The following is a 22242-nucleotide window of genomic DNA, read 5'->3' as shown; positions in this document are numbered from 1 at the left end:
AGACGGCAAGGGATCATACACATGGGAGGAGATCCAGGCTGGAAGGGATCGCCTCCCATGGGAACAGCCAGGAGAGCGGAGGCAGCAGGAAAAGGGAACTGGCGATACGAGGGAACACGGCTGGCAAGGAAGCCCGAGAGGCAGCCGGGGAGCACACGGGAAGTGTGGCAGAGTCAGGTTGGAGACCTGAGCCAACTCCCCGTGCTTACCGTGGCAATCATGGGACTGGTCACTCCCTCGCTGTTCTCAATGGCCACAGCAGCAACACCTGCAAATATGCATTACTTTTACTTGATAATAATTAAGGTAGAAGAAAACTTTAAAGTATACCGTTGTGATTAAAGTATATATTTTTTGCACTTCTCAGTGATACAACAAGTTAAATCAAGTCTAGCCTACCTACAATGAGACTCATTGTCTGGCACTGTGATTACACACTGACCTACAACAGTCGCTCCCTGTCGCTCCACCAGTTTGATAGCAGCCTTCATGGTTCCTCCGGTCTCTATCCACTGGTCCACTATCAGCACCTGAAGCACAGAGACAGACCAACTAGTGGTTGTGGTTGTGTCACAAATGGCACCCTATTCCCTGCATAGTGCATTACTAGCTCTATGGGCACTGGTCAAAATAAGGGAATAGGGTGCCATTTGGGATCTACACCGCATTTCTATTCAAACTCCTAACTCACAGTATGCACACTGGCAGTCCTACTGAGATACAGTACAAAACACTTTCAGAGAATCACCTTGAAGGGCAAATGTTTCCTTAAATATTTGCTATACAGAGTAGGGCCCTTGGTTCCTGCACCAACACTAGAGGGCATTATGTCACAGGAAATAAGAGTGGTTATGTCTGGAGGGAATGAGGCCATGGTTGCATTCATTGAAACAAATACAACGTCAGAGCCAAAACAGGCCATACTGCCTCTTTGCTTGTGGGTTCATTGAGCTTGTCTATCACACTGTATGTTGTCCATTGCTACATTCATGTTAATGAGTATGTCTCTTTATCCTTCACCTCAAGATTCTACAAACAAGGCGGGAATCTTGAAACCTTAGACGAGTGGTGTCCGTTCATTGGCCATAGACTCAAAATTGTGACTTATTCACCAAGGAAAACTATCCTGTCAGACTGTGATGGTGACTCACCTGGCCTTAACACATCCAGGCGAACCTCCACCATCTTCTCTCTGTCTGAGGAGTCACTGTACTCTTGGCTCTGGGTTTGTATGTGCAGGTGTCCTGCTTTGCAGATAGCCAGAAAGCCCTTTCCAAGGGTGGTGGCCACAGCCGATCCTGAAAACCACCAAGATAGAAATGACATTTTAGAAACAGCACAGATAGACTGTTATTGTATTGATGAGATTGCGCGTTCATTTCACCAATCCATTTTCTCTCAGAAGAAATTTAAGTGATTGAAGTGACAGCAGCATTCCATATAGATCAATCCATACAGATCCATTTCACACATACTGTGATTGATTTAGCAAGGCTTTTATTTTGAATTGCATGGTGTGATATCGTACTCTTAAAGTGTGTCCTTGGTGACGCAATTCCCCAAGCAAGACCTATGTGTACTACCCCTAAATTAAGTATCATTGCCAAGGGGGTTAGGTTTCCTGCCCTTTCAGTGGAGCTTGCTGGAAATGAAATAAAATTAGTATCAAGTAAGTAGCATGGAGCCACACTTCAGCAAAAACACATGAGCAGATTGGTTGAGATTGTGTGTTTTCCGAAAACATTATTGACTGGTTGTTTACCGAGGATGAATCCCATTGCATCTATACACACTACCAGGTCAATGGCCTCCTTCTGGAATGGATAGAGAAGGTCCTTCACACAATCTGACAGGGCCTGGATTAGAGACAAAATAAACCAGAATGAACCAGATTGACCACCCGGACTGCTATGGGTTTCCTTACAGTATCTTTACGTATATGCACTGGACAAAATACACATTTTGCATACTGCAGGGGAAATTTGTTATAGCTATAGGTTGTACAGTGGGTATCATAAGTATTCACCCCCCTTGGATTTCTTCGTATTTTGTTTCCTTTACAAAGTGGGATTGAAATAGATTTAATTGTAATTTTTCTCATTGATCTACACAACATACTCCATAATGTCAAATTGAAAAGAAAATTCTACACATTTTTACTAATTAATAATAAAATAAAATAATTAAAATACATTCACCGGTCAGTTTATTAGGTACACGAAAATCACGGAAATGGATCGCTCCTACAGACTGAGCCACGTGGCCATTGCTTGTTATATAAAGTAGGCAGACAGGCATTGAGGCATTCAGTTACTTTTCGATGTAACGTTGGAATGGTCAAAACGAGTGACCTAAACGACTTCGAGGGGGGTATGATTGCCAGAAATGTCCTCCCTCCTTGTCTTTTCACGTACGACAGTGTCTAGAGTTTACCAAGAATGTGCGACAAACAAAAAACCTCCAGTCAAAGGCAGTCCTGTGGGTGAAAACAGCTAGTTGATGAGAGAGGTCGAAGGAGAATGGCAAGAATCGTGCAAGCTAAAAGGTTGGCCGCAAACAGACAAGTAACGGCACAGTACAACAGTGGAGTGCTGAATGCCATCTCAAAAAGCACAACTTGTCGATCTTTGTCCCGGATGGGCTTGCAGCAGACGACCACTCCTATCAGCTAAAAACAAGAAGAAGTGGCTCCAGTGGGTACGCGATCACCAACACTGGACAATTTGAGGAGTGGAAAAAACATTACCTGGTCTGACGAATCACGGTTCCTGTTGCACCATGCTGATGACAGTGAGCATTTAGCATAAGCAGCATGAATCCATGGACCCATCCTGCCTGGTACAAGCTGGTGGCGGTGGTGTAATGGTGTGGGGAATGTTTCCCTGGTACACGTTAGATCCCTTGATACCAATTGAGCAGCAAACGTTTCCGAGACCTCGTGGCATCCACGCCCTGAAGAATTTAGGCTGTTCTGGAGGCAAGGGGGGGTGGCAGACCCGGTACTGTATGATACTATATGATACTTCCGGCGCCGACAGAGATGGTCGCCTCGCTTCGTGTTCCTAGGAAACTATGCAGTATTTTTTTTTTTACGTGTTATTTCTTACATTGGTACCCCAGGTAATCTTAGGTTTCATTACATACAGCCGAGAGGAACTACTGAATATAAGAGCAACGTCAACTCACCATCATTACGACCAGGAATATGACTTTACCCAAGCGGATCCTGTGTTCTGCCTTTCACCCAGGACAATGGATCGGATCCCAGCCGGTGACCCAAAACAACGACGTCGTAAAAGGGGCAAACGAAGCGGCCTTCTGGTCAGGCTCTGGAGACGGGCACATCGCGCACCACTCCCTAGCATACTACTCGCCAACGTCCAGTCTCTTGACAACAAGGTTGATGAAATCCGAGCAAGGGTTGCCTTCCAGAGAGACATCAGAGACTGTAACGTTCTTTGCTTCACAGAAACATAGCTCACTCGAGAGACTCTATCGGAGTCGGAGCAGCCAGCTGGTTTCTTCACGCATCGCGCCGACAGAAACAAGCATCTTTCTGGTAAGAAGAGGGGCGGGGGGTATGCCTTATGATTAACGAGACGTGGTGTGATCATAAAAAACATACAGGAAATCAAGTCCTTCTGTTCACCTGAATTCCTCACAATCAAATGTTGACCGCATTATCTACCAAGGGAATTCTCTTCGATTATAATCACAGCCGTATATATTCCCCCCCAAGCAGACACATCGATGGCCCTGAACGAACTTTATTTGACATATCCTAAGGCTGCATTCATTGTAGCTGGGGATTTTAACAAGGCTAATCTGAAAACAAGACTCCCTAAATTTTATCAGCATATCGATTGGGCAACCAGGGCTGGTAAAACCATGGATCATTGTTATTCTAACTTCCGCAATGCATATAAGGCCCTCCCCCGCCCTCCTTTTGGAAAAGCTGACCACGACTCCATTTAGTTGCTTCCAGCCTACAGACAGAGACTAAAACAAGAAGCTCCCGCGCTCAGGTCTGTTCAACGCTGGTCCAACCAATCTGATTCCACGCTTCAAGACTGCTTCGATCACGTGGATTGGGATATGTTCCGCATTGCGTCCAACAACAACATTGACGAATACGCTGATTCGGTGAGCGAGTTCATTAGAAAGTGCATTGACGATGTTACACCCACAGCAACGATTAAAACATTCTCAAACCAGAAACCGTGGATTGATGGCAGCATTCGCGAAAAACTGAAAGCACGAACCACTGCTTTTAACCAGGGCAAGGTAACCGGAAACATGACCGAATACAAACAGTGTAGCTTTTCCCTCCGCAAGGCAATCAAACAAGCTAAGCGTCAGTATAGAGACCAAGTAGGCCAAGTAATTCAACGGCTCAGACACGAGGTATGTGGCAGGGTCTACAGTCAATCACGGATTACAAAAAGAAAACCAGCCCCGTCGCGGACCAGGATGTCTTGCTCCCAGACAGACTAAATAACTTTTTTGCTCGCTTTGAGGACAATACAGTGCCACTGACACAGCCGCTACCAAAACCTGTGGACTCTCCTTCACTGCAGCCGACGTGAGTAAAACATTTAAAACGTGTTAACCCTCGCAAGGCTGCAGGCCCAGACGGCATCACCAGCCGCGTCCTCAGAGCATGCGCAGACCAGCTGGCTGGTGTGTTTACGGACATATTCAATCAATCCTTATCCCAGTCTGCTGTTCCTACATGCTTCAAGAGGGCCACCATTAATCCTGTTCCCAAGAAAGCTAAGGTAACTGAGCTAAACGACTACCCCCGTAGCAATCACTTCCGTCATCATGAAGTGCTTTGAGAGACTAGTCAAGGAACATATCACCTCCACCCTACCTGACACCCTAGACCCACTCCAACTTGCTTACCGCCCCAATAGGTCCACAGACGACGCAATCGCAACCACACTGCACACTGCCCTAACCCATCTGGACCAGAGGAATACCTATGTGAGAATGCTGTTCATCGACTACAGCTCAGCATTTAACACCATAGTACCCTCCAAACTCGTCATCAACCTCGAGGCCCTGGGTCTCGACCCCGCCCTGTACAACTGGGTACTGGACTTCCTGACGGGCCGCCCCCAGGTGGTGAGGGTAGGTAACAACATCTCCACCCCGCTGATCCTCAACGCTGGGGCCCCACAAGGGTGCTTTCTGAGCACTCTCCTGTACTCCCTGTTCACCCACGACTGCGTGGCTTGTCACCAAAAGCACTCACAAACTTCTACAGATGCACAATCGAGAGCGTCCTGTCGGGCTGTATCACCGCCTGGTACGGCAACTGCTCCGCCCACAACCGTAAGGCTCTCCAGAGGGTAGTGAGGTCTGCACAACGCATCACCGAGGGCAAACTACCTGCCCTCCAAGACACGTACACCACCCGATGTCACAGAAAGGCCATAAAGATCATCAAGGACAACAGCCTCCCGAGCCACTGCCTGTTTACCCTGCTATCATCCAGAAGGCGAGGTCAGTACAGGTGCATCAAAGCAGGGACCTAGAGACTGAAAAACAGCTTCTATCTCAAGGCCATCAGACTGTTAAACAGACACCACTAACATTGAGTGGCTGCTGCCAACATACTGACTCAACTCCAGCCACTTTAATAATGGAAATTGATGGAAAAAATGTATCACTAGCCACTTTAAACAATGCCACATAATATAATGTTTACATACCCTACATTACTCATCTCATATGTATATGCATATACTGTACTCCATATCATCTACTGCATCTTTATGTAATACATGTATCACTAGCCACTTTAAACTATGCCACTTTGTTTACATACCCTACATTACTCATCTCATATGAAAATACTGTACTCGATACCATCTACTGCATCTTGCCTATGCCGGTCTGTACCATCACTCATTCATATATCTTTATGTACATATTCTTTATCCCTTTACACTTGTGTGTATAAGGTAGTAGTTGTGGAATTGTTAGGTTAGATTACTCGTTGGTTATTACTGCATTGTCGGAACTAGAAGCACAAGCATTTCACTACACTCGCATTAACATCTGCTAACCATGTGTATGTGACAAATAAAATTTGATTTAATTTGATACTATACGGGTGTCGCTAATAAACTGGCTGATAAGTGTATAGTTGTTGCATAAGTATTCACCCCTTTGTTTAGGCAAGTCTAAATTAGTTCAGGAGTAACATTTGGCTTGACAAATCACATAATAAGTTACAGGGACTCACTATGTGTGAAATAATATATATATATATATATATATATATATATATATATATATATAACAAAACATTTTTTAAAACTTTTACCCCTTTCGCTCCTCAATTTTATGATATCCAATTGGTTGTTACCATCTTGTCCCATCGCTGCAACACCACTATGGACTCCAGAGAGGCGAAGGTCGAGGGCCCTACAGTACCAAGCCACACTGCCTCTTGACACAATGCTTGCTTAACCCAGACGCCAGCCGGACCAATGTCTCCGAGGAAACACCTTCCAACTGGTGACCGAAATCAGCTTGCAGGCTCCCAGCCCGCCACAAGGAGTCGCTAGAGTGGGATGGGACAAGGAAAATCTCAGCCGGCCAAACCCTCCCCTAACCCGGATGATGCTGGGCCAATTATGCGCCGCCTCATGGGTCTCCCGGTCATGGTCGGCTGTGACACAGCCTGGGATCAAACCCGGGTCTGTAGTGATGCCTCAAGCACGGTGCCTTAGACCGCTGCGCTACTCGGGATGTGAAATAATAGGGGTTGACATGATTTATGAATGGCTACCCCTTCCTATGCCTCCCCATACATTTAATCTGTAAGGTTCCTCAGTGAAGTATTGCGTTTCAAGCACAGATTCAACTACAAAGACCAGGGAGCATAAAGAAGGGCAGTGCTTGGTGGATGGTTAACAATAAAAAATCATACATTTACTATATCTTTAAGCTTGGTCAAGTTAATAATTATGCTGTTGATTTATTTATTAAACCACCCAGACATCAAAAATACAGTCGTCATTCTGAACTAAGCTGCAGGACAGGAAGGAAAAATGCTCAGGGATGTCACTATGAGGTCATTGGTCATTTTAAAACAGTTATAGAGTTCAATGGCTGTGATGGGAGAAAACTGAGGATAGATCAACAACAACATTGTAGTGATTCCACAATAATGACCTAAATTACAGAGTTAGAAATAAGAATACAAATCTACAGAATAAAAATATTCAACAATCCTGTGCATATGCAACAAGGCACTAAAGTAATACTTCAAAAAACACGGAAAAGGAATACACTTTTTGGCCTAAATGCAAAGCCTTATGTTTGTGGCAAACGCAACACATCACTGAGTAACTGCCTCCTTATGTTGAAGCATGGCAGGGGCTGCATCATGGTATGGGTATGCTTGAAATCAGCAAGGACTGGCTAGTTGTTCAGGGTAAAAACAAACAGGATGGAGCTAAGCACAGGCAAAATCCTAGAGGAAAACCTGCTTCAGTCTGCTTTACACCAGACTCTGGGAGAGGAATTTACATTCCAGCAGGACAATAAATTACAACACAAGGCCAAATCTACACTGGAGTTGCTTACCAAGAAGACAGTGTTCCTGAGTGTCCAAGTTACAGTTGTGATTTAAATCTAATTGAAAATCTATGGCAAGACGTGAAAATTGCTGTCTAGCCATGATCCGCAACACCTTGACAGAGCTAGAATTTTTTAAATAATAATGAGTTGCACAATCCAGGTGTGCAAAGAAGACTTGCATCTGTAATCACTACCAACGGGGTTTCTAACATGTATTGACTCAGGTGGGTTAATCTAATCAAGGTATACAGTATTAGTGTTATATTTTTCATTCATCTTTATAAAATGTTCAAATATTTCTTCCACTTTGATATGACAGAATATTTTGGCTAGATCGTTGACATCTTAAATCCCACTTTGTAACTTTGTAAAGAAATCCAAGGAGGGTGAATACTTAGGATACCCACTGTATTGTTCAGTTACCACATCATCTTTTAATCCCTCTTGAAAGGCAAAAGTACTCTCCTGGGGAATACATCCCAAGAATGTGTTGACCCAGAAATGTGAAATACAACTGCTAAAAGCCACTCAACACTCACTCTCACCTTCTTTGGACAAATGGACCAGGAAATTAAAGGTATATCACTAGTATCTGGGAATGACAGTAGAGTCTTGATGGGTCCAACCAGGCAAAAGTTGGTCCTTTGGTGTTTGGTGCCATTAGGGAAAGGTACCAGCCTTTCCCCCTGTCTGTTGGAACAGCCAAAGCGTCCATTTGTAGTAACAGTCCACACAGTTAAAGAGGCAGAGGAGCCTGGGCTGTGAATCTGTCTTCTGACCTGGCCACCCATATCAGGTTCCAGGGAGTGTGCCAATGTGTAGACCATGCCACAGAGTACATACTAACATGGAGGCCTTACAGAGCTCTACTCATTATCATTAGCGCTAGACGCTGATATTGTTATTGCAACATTTCTAATATTATTATTTTTTAAGTAATGCAACCTGAATGAAAAGTCATAATCCAGTTTAAATCAATGTCAAGACACATTTTAGATTGCAGAATCAAAATTCACATGTAGTCTCCTTAGTTAAATTAAATACACAATTGGAGCAAAAGTTAACAAGATTGGTTAAAATGAAAATCTAATCTTTATTGCAATAATATGGTGTATTCCGCTCAATTAGCACAGAAGATTAGTCTAAAATATGGCTAAGATATTTGAAAGTTTGCTTTTTTGTAATGATAAAACAAAATACAAAAATTATGCAATAGTTCTAATGCTATAATGTTGTTAAAAGTTAACAAATGTATCAAACAGCTTTAATCATTAATATTTAAATAGACTTACAACGCTGTCTTGTGGTGGATATGTGAAGATACTGTGCGTACAAATAACTTTGGTGAATCCCAAACATAGATAATGATAGAAGCCTTTAGTGGCCAAAAGGCAGTTTTGGCACGGGAAGCGCCATTGGCTTCCACTATACTTCCACCATTTTAATGTAATCAAAGTAGTCTACTGGGTGGGGATTCCTATGGGTTGTGGCTCTGCCCATGCTGTCACAGATGCTATAATAGCACAGATATAAAGATGAGTCCTCTATCTATCTCTATGATCCCAAACCAGCCCCTCTCCCTTACCAACTCGCTTGGAGGGTTCTACGTTGTCATGTGTTGCTGTCAAAACTCAGAGGGTGACGCCTCGATCAGACCGACAACGTCATTGTGTTTTGGTACACCTGAAGTACAATTATTTCCAATGGAATGCTGTGTTTATCTTGCACACAGATTGTCTGTTATATTAACCAGATACTCATGTGTACGCTCTAACAATGGAAATACATTTCTTTAAAAATGGAAGGCATTCGAGAGTAGGCCAAATCAGGTGGGTCCATTCTAGCCAATGAGATGGCTGATATGCATGTGAACGACAGACACAACTCTGATAAAGTGTTTTTTCTCAAAGTTGTCAGGATGTCACGCATCCTAATTATATCAGTACACTCGTAACAACCTAAGCATTACGAAACGTATAATCGATCGAATAAGTCACACCAAGCAAATAAACCATTACATGTTTATTAACAAAATTCAACATTCTCATTGACCAACAAGGAAAACAACATAGAGTCCCCTGACGCTTATGATGACTTTATGCAATTGCACCGTCCGCAATCGCAGGGCTCTCCAGAGGGTGATGCGGTCAGCCTAACGAATCACCGGGGGCACACTGCCTTCCCTCCAGGACATCTACAGCACCCGGTGTCACAGGAAGGCCGAGAAGATCATCAAGGACCTCAGCCACCCGAGCCACGGCCTGTTCATCACACTACAGCTATAACCCCGCAGCCCCTGCGAGGCAGGGGGGTTGGGGGCCCCCAGAGCCCATGCAGGGGTGTGTGGTACACCAGTGGTAGTTCGGTGAATAGGCTGTGGCTCGGGTTCGCTGCATCTACGATAACATCTGCAAATATGTGTACATGACCAATAAACTTTGATTTGATTAGAAAAACTCCTCCCTTGGTGAGCTTAAAAAAATAGAAGCCGAATTTTGGTTCCTGTTATCGCTCTTGCTTCGCCTCTTCCTCTCTGCCTTTCAGCATTGAGTTGCAGAGGCAGTTGCAGTGCATTCTGTGTTCTGTGGACCATAAGGATCTATCCAACGTATGCATCAAATTGTAAGCGTAGAGTTAACAGAAATAGTAGCAAAAGGTGAATGTTGAACTTCTGTTGCACACATATCCAATAACAATTTTGGATTACATAATGAAAAAAGTTTGACTTCAGAATTTATTAGGCAGCATTGATGCAATTATGCTGTTGGTCTGATCGAAGCGTGACTTGCAGAGACTGGCGAGGGAGATCAACAAGCCTTTACTATTCTGCTAGCGTCACTTTTCTATGGTAATGAGGAAACCTTCAAAATGAAAGCCAGCATTTCAAAACATCGCAGGGTGGATAAACGCATTAAAAAACGATATTACATTATAATCAATTTAGATTTTCATTGTGCTTAATAGCAAATGCAAAAAGGAATTTATGGAGAATTTAAGGAATTTTAAGAACACTTGAGAAATACAATGTTCAGACTGGTATGTTGACAATATTGGACTTAATAGGGAAAAACATGTTTTATTTGTGCCCATATAAAAGTGGGGTTGGGAGTACACAGTAGGGTCTCTAGAATCTTTATATTGTGTCATTTAATGGGGCACTGAATAATACGGAGTGTTGCTGTCCTTTATCTAGACCCATTCCATAGCACACAATGTAAATCACTGCATTTAAAATATATATTGGCTTATAGTGAAAAAAACATGATTTGTGCCCATGTAAAAGTGGGATGTACTCAGTAGGGTCTGTATAATCATATATATGGTGTTATTTCATGGGGCACTGAATAATAAGCCAGTACGAAAGAGAATTTGAGGATAAACAACTTCCAATTCAGAAACACCTGTCATTACAGTATCTGGCAATGCATGGGGGTTGTTGTGGTGGATGTGACACTATACTATGAATTTTCTCATCAATGCCCCCATTTTACAGTCAGATGGTAGTAATTGTGGTGTTTATGTGTGCTTGTTTTCTAAAGCAGTCAATGTGAATACGCTTTGTCACAATGGCATACAAGACTATGTTTTACATTAGTTATCAGACGGGAAATGTCTTTATTCATAGAAGTTAAGGTTTTAAGCTTTAAGAATATAACAGACTCATGTAATGTATTTTAAACTGTACATAAAATACCTTTGCTGACCTTGATAGATAATCATCACAATATAACATGAAAATAATATTGTCTTTGTTATAGTTTTTGAAATATAGTTAATAGGTGTATGCCTGTACTCTACACAATAGCTTTGAACATACCAGTATTGGTGTAAACCTTCTAAAGAAATGCTGGTATAAATGATTGTTTGCAATGCTGTATAAAACAGTTATACTACACTAGAGTGAGATTTTTTTTCCGATATTGCCAAAGTTTAGCGTGTCTTTGGAAGGGAACCTTACAAGATATAAATCTCAGTAACAGTTAAACATCTTAGGCTTGTGTGTGGCTGCTCGGCCATAGAAATCCATTTAATGAAGCTCCTGACCAACAGTTACTGTGCTGACCTTGCTTCAAGAGGCAGCTAGGAACTCTGTAGTGAGTGTTGCAACCGAGGACAGATGATTTTTACGCACTACGCGCTTCAGCACTCGGGTGGTCCAGTTCTGTGAGCTTGTGTGGCCTACCACTTTGCGGCTGAGTCGTTGTTGCTCCTAGATGTTTCCACTTCACAATAACAGCACTTGCAATTGACTAGGGCAGCTCTAGCAGGGCAGAAATGTGACAAACTGACTTGTTGGCAAGTTGGCATCCTATGACGGTGCCACGTTAAAAGTCACTGAGCTCTTCAGTAAGGCCATTCTAATTCCAATGTTTGTCTATGGAGATTGCATCTGTGTGCTGGATTTTATACACCTGTCAGCAACAGATGTGGCTGAAATAGCCAAATCCACCAAATTGAAGGGGTGTATTTCTGTGTTTTTTATTTAGCTAGGCAAGTCAGTTAAGAACAAATTCTTATTTTCAATGACAGCCTAGGACCAGTGGGTTAACTGCCTTGTTCAGGGGCAGAACAACAGATTTGTATCTTGTCAACTCTGGGATTCGATCTTGCAACCTTTCAGTTATAAGTCCAACACTCTAACCACTACTAACCACTAACATGCAATAATTTTCACTCCCTCAGCTTTGGGACATTTGTGCAAATGGTGGGGGCATGTGAACAAGCAAATGGAGGCCCGAAGTGCCTGAGGAAGGAGAAGGGGGTCATTTGGGTCTCAGCCTACATTCTCTTACTTATACTTTGGTTTAAGAATGTTTCATTTTCATTAACTCGAACGTTATTAAGAATGCAAAACCACTTTTGGTGAGTGAACCAACCCTCTTGCGTTTTTTTATATAACAGTAACCCCTTTAACTTTATCACACACATCATAAATTGATTATGGATGGGGGAAAGAGCAATCATATAAACTGTGAGGCAATAAGGTCAAACATATACTGACAGAGGTAACATTTCAAAGAAATGTATAAAAAAGAATGCATTAACTGTCAAGCAACACTCATCTTCTCTCCGTTGTGTCAAGCAGGGTTGTATTAGTGATGTCTCTGAGCTTTGATGAGGAGGCGCATCTGACTCCTCCTTGACACATCATGTCTTCATCTGGATGCTCAGGAATAGTCTGGACTTTTGGTACCTGCAATACCATGTGTAAATATACTGTAGGTCAAAACCATTGGTAGAAATGTGAAAATATGAATGAATGAAAATTGTAATGCCATAGAGATCCTGTTAATCTACTAGAGGGGCTTTGTCATACACCCTCAAAGTTCTAGAATGGAGTGAAACTGGCAGCCGTATTGGTCAGGGAGATATCCAAACCAGTCTAATTGGAATGAATGGCAGTGGAGGCATAATCCAGATTTTACTAATGCAGGGAGGAAACAAGTAAGGCGTGCCAGAAAGTATGTCATATAATTATTGACACCCTAAAATATTGTCATATAATTATAAATACAGTTCATACAGGTTTTATACCAATGTTCTGTATAAATAGCCTTTCTAATATACATAAACAGGCCATAAATGTTTTTTTTTCATTCTTGGAACACTTTGAGTGCTACTATCCATTATATTTACAAAAGTATGTGGTCACCCCTTCAAATTAGTGGATTAAGCTATTTAAGCCGTTGCTGACAGGTGTATAAAATCGAGCACACAGCCATGAAATCTCCATAGACAAACATTGGCAGTAGAATGACCTCACTGAAGAGCTCAGTGACTTTCAACTTGGCACTGTCATAGGATGCCACTTTCCAACAAGTTAGTTCGTAAAATTTCTGCTCTGCTAGAGCTGCCCCAGTCAACTTTAAGTGCTGTTATTGTGAAGTGGAAATGTCTAGGAGCAACACAAGTAGGACACACAAGCTCACAGAACAGGACCGCCGAGTGCTGAAGCGCGTCGTGTGTAAAAATCGTCTGTCCTCGGTTGCAACACTTACTACGGAGTTCCAAACTGCCTCTGGAAGCAACGTCAGCACAAGAACTGTTCGTCAGGAGCTTCATGAAATGGGTTTCCATTTCCATCCATGGCCGAGCAGCCTCACACAGCCTAAGATCACCATGCGCAATGCCAAACACCGTCTGGAGTGATGTAAAGCTCACCGCCATTGGACCATGGAGCAGTGGAAACGCGTTCTCTGGAGGGATGAATCACGCTTCACCGTCTGGCAGTCCGATGGACGAATCTGAGTTTGGCACATGCCAGGAGAACGCTATATGCCCCAATCGATAGTGCCAATTGTAAAGTTTGGTGGAGGAGGAATAATGGTCTGGAGCTGTTTTTCATGGTTTGGGGTAGACCCATTAGTTCCATTGATGGGAAATCTTAACGCAACAGCATACAATGACGTTCTAGATGATTCTGTGCTTCCAACTTTGTGGCAAGAGCTTGGGGAAGGCCCTTTCCTGTTTCAGCATGACAATGCTCCCGTGCACAAAGCGAGGTCCATACAGAAATGGTTTGTTGAGATCGGTGTGGAAGAACTTGACTGGCCTGCACAGAGCCCTGACCTCAACCCCATCGAACACCTTTGGGATGAATTGGAACGCAGACTGCGAGCTAGGCCTAATCTCCCAACATCATTGACCGACCTCACTAATGCTCTTGTGGCTGAATGGAAGCAAGTCCCAGCAGTTATGTTCCAACATATAGTGGAAAGCCTTATCAGAAGAGTGGAAACTGTTATAGCAGCAAAGGTGGGACCAACTCCATATTAATACCCATGATTTTGGAATGAGATGGTCCACATACTTTTGGTCATGTGGTGTATTTACAACTTGTCTAAGTCCTATCATCAACTGATTTCAGCCAGTGTATGACTGGGGGTTGACTGCATTTTTGTAAATGGAATGTTGGCATATTGGCAGTTAATTTGAAAGATTTATGGAATCTTCCCTCTAAAACTGACTGGCTAGCTAGCTAACAAATGTACAGTGCAGATACATTCATTAAATAATTTATTTTACACAATATCACAGCACTAGCAAACCATGGTTGACTAACTCCCTGACCAAAATGGCTGGCCTTTATGCCATCATAAGGTTCATGTCCATTCTAGTATTTGAGTAATTCCTAATTCTATGCCTAATAATGCCATCTTGTCAATAATGTTCCCTCACCTGAGAAAATATCCTTTTGCATCTCCATGGACAGTCCCTTATCAATCTCAACTCCTCCTCTCTGCTCACAGTCAAAGAGTGTCCTGAAGGTACACATCCCATTAGACTATCAGAGTATGAGATGAAGCTGGAATTCATCAACTCATTCATAAGGGGGTTTAGGTAGGCAGGCTGCACCTGTGCTATGCGTGTCTAGGTGAGTATACACAGCCAAAGGGTGAGTGTCTCTAGGCCTACTCAGTTGTTTGCCTACTCTGTGACGCCATAGTAAGAATGGAGAAATCGACAGAACCTTCCATTTAATACAATTCAATTTAATAGAAAGATAAATACATGTTTGTTGTAGGCAGATTGTATTACCGTGTCTCATTTGTTTGTGCGTAACAGTGTGAACGTTTTGTAATACAACGTGTGCGTATTAGTGTGAATAATTTCGTTTTATCAATAATTTATTATTGTCACTTTCTATTAAAACTCTTATTCTGATAATACCAACTGTAACTATTTGCCTATTAAAAATGGATTATAAAGGCTTTGTTATATAGTCAATGGAAAGGTCCCAAGGCTATCCAAACGGATTACCAGCATATAGGCAGACTTTTATCAATGTCAAAATGTAATACCAATGGAAACAAGGTATTTGATTTATAATATCTGGAGCACAGAAGAATGATTGTTTTCCACCCACTTAATCTTTACAGTAATGAGCATTCAATTAACCCAGGGGCTTTTCCAAGGTTTAGTCGAATGTTGCCTCAGGTGATTTTGCATCATTTCTCTCCACCTTCTAATAACAATCCGATTCCAGTGCATTTGCGGAGAATACAAAAGGCCTACGACTCTCCTGGAAGCTCATGGTCAATTCTGCCTTGTGACATAACAGTGGGCTGATTAGAACTCACCGCGGATTTTTGTCTTGACTACTGACTGCACATGCAGACCCAGCTAATTGGGTGAAATATTTAATAGTTCATAAAACCTAATAAAATGTTGCCAAATTACATGTACATGTTGCAATATTTAAAATGCATAGTCCGTTTTTGTCAAAAGAGTTCCATTACATAAGTCAGCTACTTTAATAGATGAATTACCTGCCCGTACCACCATGCAGTGCCAGTCCAAGTAAATGACCCTTTTGACACTAGGGCAACATTTACGCTTGGCCCGGATACAGTAGTGCACCCTCTGACATGACCTCAACCTCAGCACTCCATCATCCATCGTTAGTAGGTTTCAACCCCCGAAAGAACATTAATTAAACCCAGCTTGCTCATACATGCTGCTGAGAGAGCGCGGATTGCGTGCACGATTTGCAAACCTTTCCATTCTAGAAAAAGAAAGACGTTTGTTTCGACATTCTAATTTAGGTCACCACCAATGCCTTTTGTTGAATCTAAAAGATGTCAAATCTCTTGGGTTGCAAGAATCACGCCATCCTTTTTTACCATGGAAAGCGCGAGAATAACCTCCTCTTGCTTGCATCGTCACCAAAATTAAATCTCGATTATTTTTTTAATGAAAAGGTGGACGGGAAGGTAACTTGCGGTCAACGCACCGCAGAGTAGCCTAGGCTGGCAGCAATAGTTCACCCCATCCTATTAACCCTATCGGTTCTGCTTTCTTTGATTATTCGCCTATAAATAAATTGAATGCGTATAAGAGACAAAGACGCAAGCAAAAATGTGCCTTGTTAATATACTTCCCTGTAGTTATTGTCTCATTTGGATGTAACAAAATTCAGGCACAAGTAGACTGATTCTTTTCGTGTTGAACTTCTAGTAATTGTAGATTAGCCTTGTTTTTATGTTTAAATGACTAAACATCAATCTACGCACATTCTGAAATGAGACTGACCACACAGTCTCAATGAATTCTGTTGAAATAATGGAAAGTGTTTAATCGTCCACTCAAGGGGTACATTTTATGTGTCAGACCCCTCCCATTACTGTCAGTCATCGTATTAATAATCGCGCCACTAGAAGTGTCATTATAAAGCCGGTTTTGGCGAGAGCCCGGGAACAGTAGTGGTGCTCTCTCAGTGCGCGTGGTGCTGAAAGTGCCATCTGAAGTAATGTGGTCGGTATTTTTTTTCTTTCTGTCTTATCTGGACAGAAACTTTGTCAAAGGAGAATTCCCCAATTATTCCCTAGATGCAGAGAAACAGAGTAAAGATGTGTTTTTCATGCTCAACAGCACATTCTGTGCCAAAATGTCAGGCATGGGGGGAAATTGCTTTTACCAAGTGTCAGACGGAATTGAGGAGGTGCGCTCCGTGCGTGACCCGGCAGGTAAACTTGTGGATTGCTCAGTAACCATCAACCAGATGCAGGTGAAGTCGTTCATGCATGTGTGCAGATTAGGACTGAAGCACCAGAGAAATAACCCAGGAGATATGGAGTTTAGTTTTACAGACATGGCAGAAGCCAAATACAACTGTCAAGCGTTCCAAAGGACATCAAAGCGCACGACGGTCACCACGGAGAGGATAGCCGCGCCAACAGCACATACACCGAAGGAGACGAGAGAGAATTCTGTCCAGGAGGATGGCAAGCAGGTGATACGGAGATCCAAGCGAGGATTCACTTATCCTGGAACCCTGTGGTGTGGAGCTGGCAACATGGCTGATAATTACGACCATTTGGGTAGGTTGCGTGAAGTTTGATATTATGCTGTATTCTAGATGCATGATTAACTATTCTGAACTCATTTAGCCATTCAACTGTTTCTCTGATGTTGGTTTGTTGTGTTTTTTAATATACACTCTCTATTTGTAGGAGAGTTCACAGCGACTGACAGTTGTTGCCGCGTTCATGACTTCTGCCCCTACGTCATCCATGCGTTTTCCTCAAAGTACGGCTATACCAATTTCAAGTGGCATCCCCTTAGTCACTGTGACTGCGATAATGCGTGAGTTACCTACACTATAGTTGGAACGCCTTTTTTTGTTTATGAGCTTCATACACTTGAATAATTATGTTAGACAGTTAAAAGGCTGAAACCAATTATATGATGTACTGACTGTCAAACCATCCAAACAGGTTACAGTAAGCTGCTGGAGTGGCACCTTTTCTCTTTGTCACACTGTCTGTGCAGGTTGAAGGAGTGTCTGAGGAAAGTCAATGACACCTCCTCCAGGGTGGTTGGTCAGGCTTTCTTCAATGTCATTGAGGTGCCCTGTTTCCAGTTCATATATGAAGAGCAATGTGTGGAGCGCCACTGGTATGGCGTGTAAGTACAGTATTTACTGTAGATTCCAATAATGCGCTTACAAATCAAATCAAAGTTTATTGGTCAGATACACAGATTTGCCGGTGTTATGGCAAGGTGCAGTGAAATGCTTATGTTACTAGCGCTAACATGCTGACCAGACCGGGCACGTGCGCGAGCGTCGCAAAATAAATGTAGAAATCCATGTTATTTAATTATTGCACCCACACTGCTCTGCGATGCCAAGGGCTAAAATAGAACTCCTTTCTATTTCTATTTCTGAAAGTCCTGCCTCTCCCATCTCCTCATTGGTTTATAGACGCAGGTACCCACGTGCCATTTCCTCATTGGTTATACCCACGTGGGCGATTGAAAGTCTAAATGTTTTGCCGGTAGTCGTGGTAAAGGGTAAGTTAGATGTCAATCACCATGTAAGTTCAAAGATAAAAAAGCTTGGAAGGAGGAGCGATGACTAGAAACGATTCGGCTAGCTAATTAACGTTAGCTAGCAAGTGTAAGCTAACAAGCTAAATTGCCATACATGTTTAATGCTTTTCGACCTGTTCCCAAATTAATGTCATTGGTTCAGAGTTTGTTTTGATATTTTAACCTGCCTGTCATGTTCGTGTTTGGTGTGTGTGTGTGTGGTGGGGGGGGGGGGGGGGGGGGGAAGAATACATTTATGCACGATAGCGCACGACCGCGCACGCACGCAGCCAGTTTGGGTTCCGTGTAACAGTGAACTAGAATGTCTTGCAAATACAATTCAAATAATTTAAAAAATCAAACAAGAAATAACAATCCAAGCATTTTTAAGTGGCTTTGAAGTACACTACAGGGAGCACATCTTAAACCTCTCTCCATCTCTGTTATCCACACAGGTGTAAAAAGTATGACAAGCTCCTGGTTGCAGTGCCCAGAGAGTCCATCCTGTATGATTTCGGAGGCATTGACGTTATTGATGTGCTGACTGTGGCTCCTCTGGTACAGAAAGAGACAAAGAAAACAGGCATAGAGCAGGACAATCCTGAAAGCACAACACAGTCCACTGTGTCCGGCTCCCAGACCACTGGCCCCGAGGAGCCCTCTCTCAGCAACATGGTCACCGCAGCTGAAGACTTCATCAAATTTCTGGCCACCGTCTCCACCTCTCAGGGCTCGGCTACAGACACCACCAAAGGAGAGACACAGACCTCAGAGAAGAAGAAGAGGAAGAACACTGCAGGGAAAAATAAGAAAAATAACAAGAAGAGGAAAGGGAAAGGAAAAGGGAGAAAGAGGAAGCAGAAAATCAACTCAGTCTCAAAAGGAGTAGAGGAAGGGACAATGGTTAGTCCTACCAAAGCAGCAGAAGCTGTCGACAAGAGTAACTTTGTGAATGGGCCTGAGAATGTTGACCAGTTGAACAGAAATGTCAACCGTTTCAGTGATGGTGAAGTAGATCGTGGAGGGAAAGAGGAGCTTTCTAATGATGTCATGAGAGATGAACCACATGTAGATGAAGAAAGTGCTGCAGATGCCTCTGTCACCTCAGTCACTGCTGTCAAGAAGGAGCAGACAATGCTGGAAATCCTGGCTCTGATGGATCCCACAGAAGCAGCGTCTCTCTCTGCAACCACTGGCACACCCATTGTGACCACACAGAGAACCAAAAGGAAGAGATCAAGAAAGGGGGAAGGGAGGAAAAAACAGAGCAACGTAACGCCAACTGTCACCCCTAAAGGAGTTGCACACCATACCGCCATTAAACAGGTCCTCCCAACTTCCACAACAGAGAGCTCTGGCACCCCGACCATCCCTACCAGCACTGCCATAATCTCTGCAGATCAGTCTGTGCAACAAAGGTTAGAGAACCACAGTGAAAAGGGCCCTGTTACGACTACTGCCGGCACCCCCATTGTGACTTTTATCAAAAGCAAAAGGCACAGGTCAAAGGAGAGAAAGGAAAGAAATAAAAGGAGGAAAATCACTTCCACTCTTCTCATGGTGGCTGTTACTTTCAGAAACCTCACTGAAGAGGATTTTGCAGTGATCACTACTGAGAGCACAAGTGCTCCAGCCGTCACCACCATCACTACTGTTAGCACTGCAGGGCAGCCAGTGTCACACAGACCAGAAAGTCACAATGAGAAGAGGTCCAATACCACTACGACTGTAAGCTCGACTTTGAGTGAGACCAAAAGGCACAGGCCGAAAGAGAGAGAGGGAAGAAAGATGAGGGGGAAAATCATACCACCTCTTTTGGCTGCGGGAACATCTCTGCAGAATCCCACTGAAGATGCCCTTCGTACAGTCACTATTGGCAGCACTGGTGTACTGAACATCCCCACAACCACCACTGTAGTCGCTGCAGAGCAGGCAGAGACACTAGCACCACAGAGCATAGGGAGTCACAGTGAAAAGGGACTTCTCACCACAACAGCCAGCGTCCCCGTTGTGACTGGGAGAAGACAACGCTCAAAAGAGAGGGAGGGTAGAAATAAAAGTAAAAAAGAGGCCATAACCACTGTTGTCAAGGATGAGGTTCCCATCCATAATGAGAATGAAACTAAATTTGAAGAAATAATGACAAATATAAGTCTGACACCCTCAGTGTCAGCAATTTCATCCAAAGTTGACGAAGTAGGAGAGTTGAATCTACAGGAATCTGAGAACTACAGAGAACAGGCCCTCTTCCCTGTGCAGACCAGCACACCCACTGTAAGTCCAATACATTCCACTGTCCAGAAAATAGGAGAGAGACTAGGTAGAAAGAAAAGGAGAAAACCACCACAATGAGACTCATACTAACAATATTTCTAGTATAGATTTAAAAAATGCAATGATGTCCTAGATGACTAGCCTAGCTCTTGACTATCAGAAAAACCTGCTATGCAGACTCAGACGTAGGTGTATTATGTGTTAGTCGTCATCTTGTGTGTTTTGTCAAATCAACATTTGTGCCACTATTCTTCAATAGGAATTGTAACAAGTGCATGAAGGATCAGGATAATGTTTTGTAATAATATATATGCATTTAAACACCAATGATTAATAAAAATAGTGGAAAGAAGCATATATTGAGTGCAATGAATTCTAAATGTGATGATTTAATTAATAACACATTCCCTTTTGTACATGTAGGCATATACTGTACTGTACTCCCAAGACAGCAGCGAATATTTAATAAGGAAGAAATGAAAGAATTCCAAGTTCAGGGAGTTTGCCATTTCATCTGCTTACCCGTAAACTGCTTACTTGTACTTTTCTGCAAACAATGCTTGCCATACTGTATACACAGACAGGCTCCAAGCCAAGAAAGCTGAGCCTTCTTCCAGGTTTAAATACTATTTCCTTTGTTCTGTGTGGGACTTTGGACCTCTAGTCTCTTCCAATGCGATATAAGGCATTTTGATGAAAGGGGTCACATTCTTCAAAAAGGATTACGTGCTCACTGTGAACTCTATTCTCCCCACCTAAATTAGGGTTGTAAAGAGCCTGTAACACTGAGGCTCAAATCCCTCAGCTGATTCTCACATGCTACTCTGAGGAGTTTTACAGAATGAGATTGACATATTATACTGTAGCTTACTTTAGAGAGTACAGACACATATGTTTAGAATAACTTCTGTAATTATGTCCAGCAGTTTATGGAAGGTGCACATCCTTTTTTTGGTATTTCCCACTTAAAGAAAATGAACATAAACAGCGTTAGGCTTTCAAACATGCCATTTCTGTTTCTGTTGTTTGTTTCTTGTCTGTTGTTTCTTCATTTAATTGAGCTAATTTACAATAAATTGCCAGGATATGTTACAGACTGAAAACACCAGCTAGGGTAATAGTAAAACTGTTGGAGACTTCAGGAAGCAGTGACTGATATTCAAAGTTTAATAACAAAGGGGACTTTGATGCTACTGATGGTGTTCCAGACTGGGACTAGACCCAAGCATTCAGACCAGCTTGGTTTGGGGGAGGGGGGGCAGAATGTTTAAGCAGTACTGGCAACGTAGTGGGCTAGTTGGATCTGAGACAGTATAATAATTTCTCACCTCATACCACATAATATTAAATCATCTGCATTGTCTGTTTTTTTCAATGGTCTTTTGAATGGAATCATACTGTATTTTGTATGGTCTGACTACTTGTGAGTAACAATTGTTCTCAGTTGGCAAAGAAACAAGAGGGTCTTCTGTATTAAACATTTTTTTATGAAGGAAAGGCATTCAACAATGCTAACATTCAGCTTTAATTCGTACTGCAGGCTGGCACTGATAGATCTCT

The 22242-nt window shown here is 42.7% G+C and overlaps 2 protein-coding genes across 2 annotated transcripts; one reads left to right on the top strand and one right to left on the bottom strand.

Annotated features, from left to right (window-relative positions):
* Positions 1-157: 157 nt before the first annotated feature.
* Positions 158-8423, bottom strand: LOC115141286 (adenine phosphoribosyltransferase-like). Its single transcript, XM_029680030.2, has 5 exons — positions 8142-8423; positions 1763-1856; positions 1152-1298; positions 443-530; positions 158-268 (listed from the first exon to the last, which is right to left on the bottom strand). Exons 1-5 carry the CDS (start codon positions 8421-8423, stop codon positions 247-249), a joined length of 633 nt encoding a protein of 210 aa, XP_029535890.2. The 3' UTR covers positions 158-246.
* Positions 8424-16785: 8362 nt separating this feature from the next.
* On the top strand, positions 16786-21915 carry LOC115141818 (uncharacterized). Its single transcript, XM_029681041.2, has 4 exons — positions 16786-17417; positions 17550-17682; positions 17869-18003; positions 18864-21915. Exons 1-4 carry the CDS (start codon positions 16847-16849, stop codon positions 20758-20760), a joined length of 2736 nt encoding a protein of 911 aa, XP_029536901.1. The 5' UTR covers positions 16786-16846; the 3' UTR covers positions 20761-21915.
* The last annotated feature ends 327 nt before the right edge of the window (positions 21916-22242 follow it).

The sequence above is a fragment of the Oncorhynchus nerka genome, linkage group LG14, assembly GCF_034236695.1.
Source record: "Oncorhynchus nerka isolate Pitt River linkage group LG14, Oner_Uvic_2.0, whole genome shotgun sequence".
Lineage (NCBI taxonomy): Eukaryota > Metazoa > Chordata > Actinopteri > Salmoniformes > Salmonidae > Oncorhynchus > Oncorhynchus nerka.
The sequence above is the reverse complement of the archived record's forward strand: the minus strand, read 5'-3'. Positions and strand labels throughout refer to the sequence as shown.

Coding starts and splice junctions, on each gene's coding strand:
- LOC115141818 (XM_029681041.2), top strand. CDS start 16,847: ATGTGGTCGGTATTTTTTTTCTTTCTGTCTTATCTGGACAGAAACTTT. Junction 17,418..17,549: donor TGATAATTACGACCATTTGG/GTAGGTTGCGTG, acceptor CTCTATTTGTAG/GAGAGTTCACAGCGACTGAC. Junction 17,683..17,868: donor CACTGTGACTGCGATAATGC/GTGAGTTACCTA, acceptor CTGTCTGTGCAG/GTTGAAGGAGTGTCTGAGGA.
- LOC115141286 (XM_029680030.2), bottom strand. CDS start 8,423: ATGGTCTACACATTGGCACACTCCCTGGAACCTGATATGGGTGGCCAG. Junction 1,857..8,141: donor GGTCCATTTGTCCAAAGAAG/GTGAGAGTGAGT, acceptor TCTCTAATCCAG/GCCCTGTCAGATTGTGTGAA. Junction 1,299..1,762: donor TGCAATGGGATTCATCCTCG/GTAAACAACCAG, acceptor GGTGGTTTTCAG/GATCGGCTGTGGCCACCACC.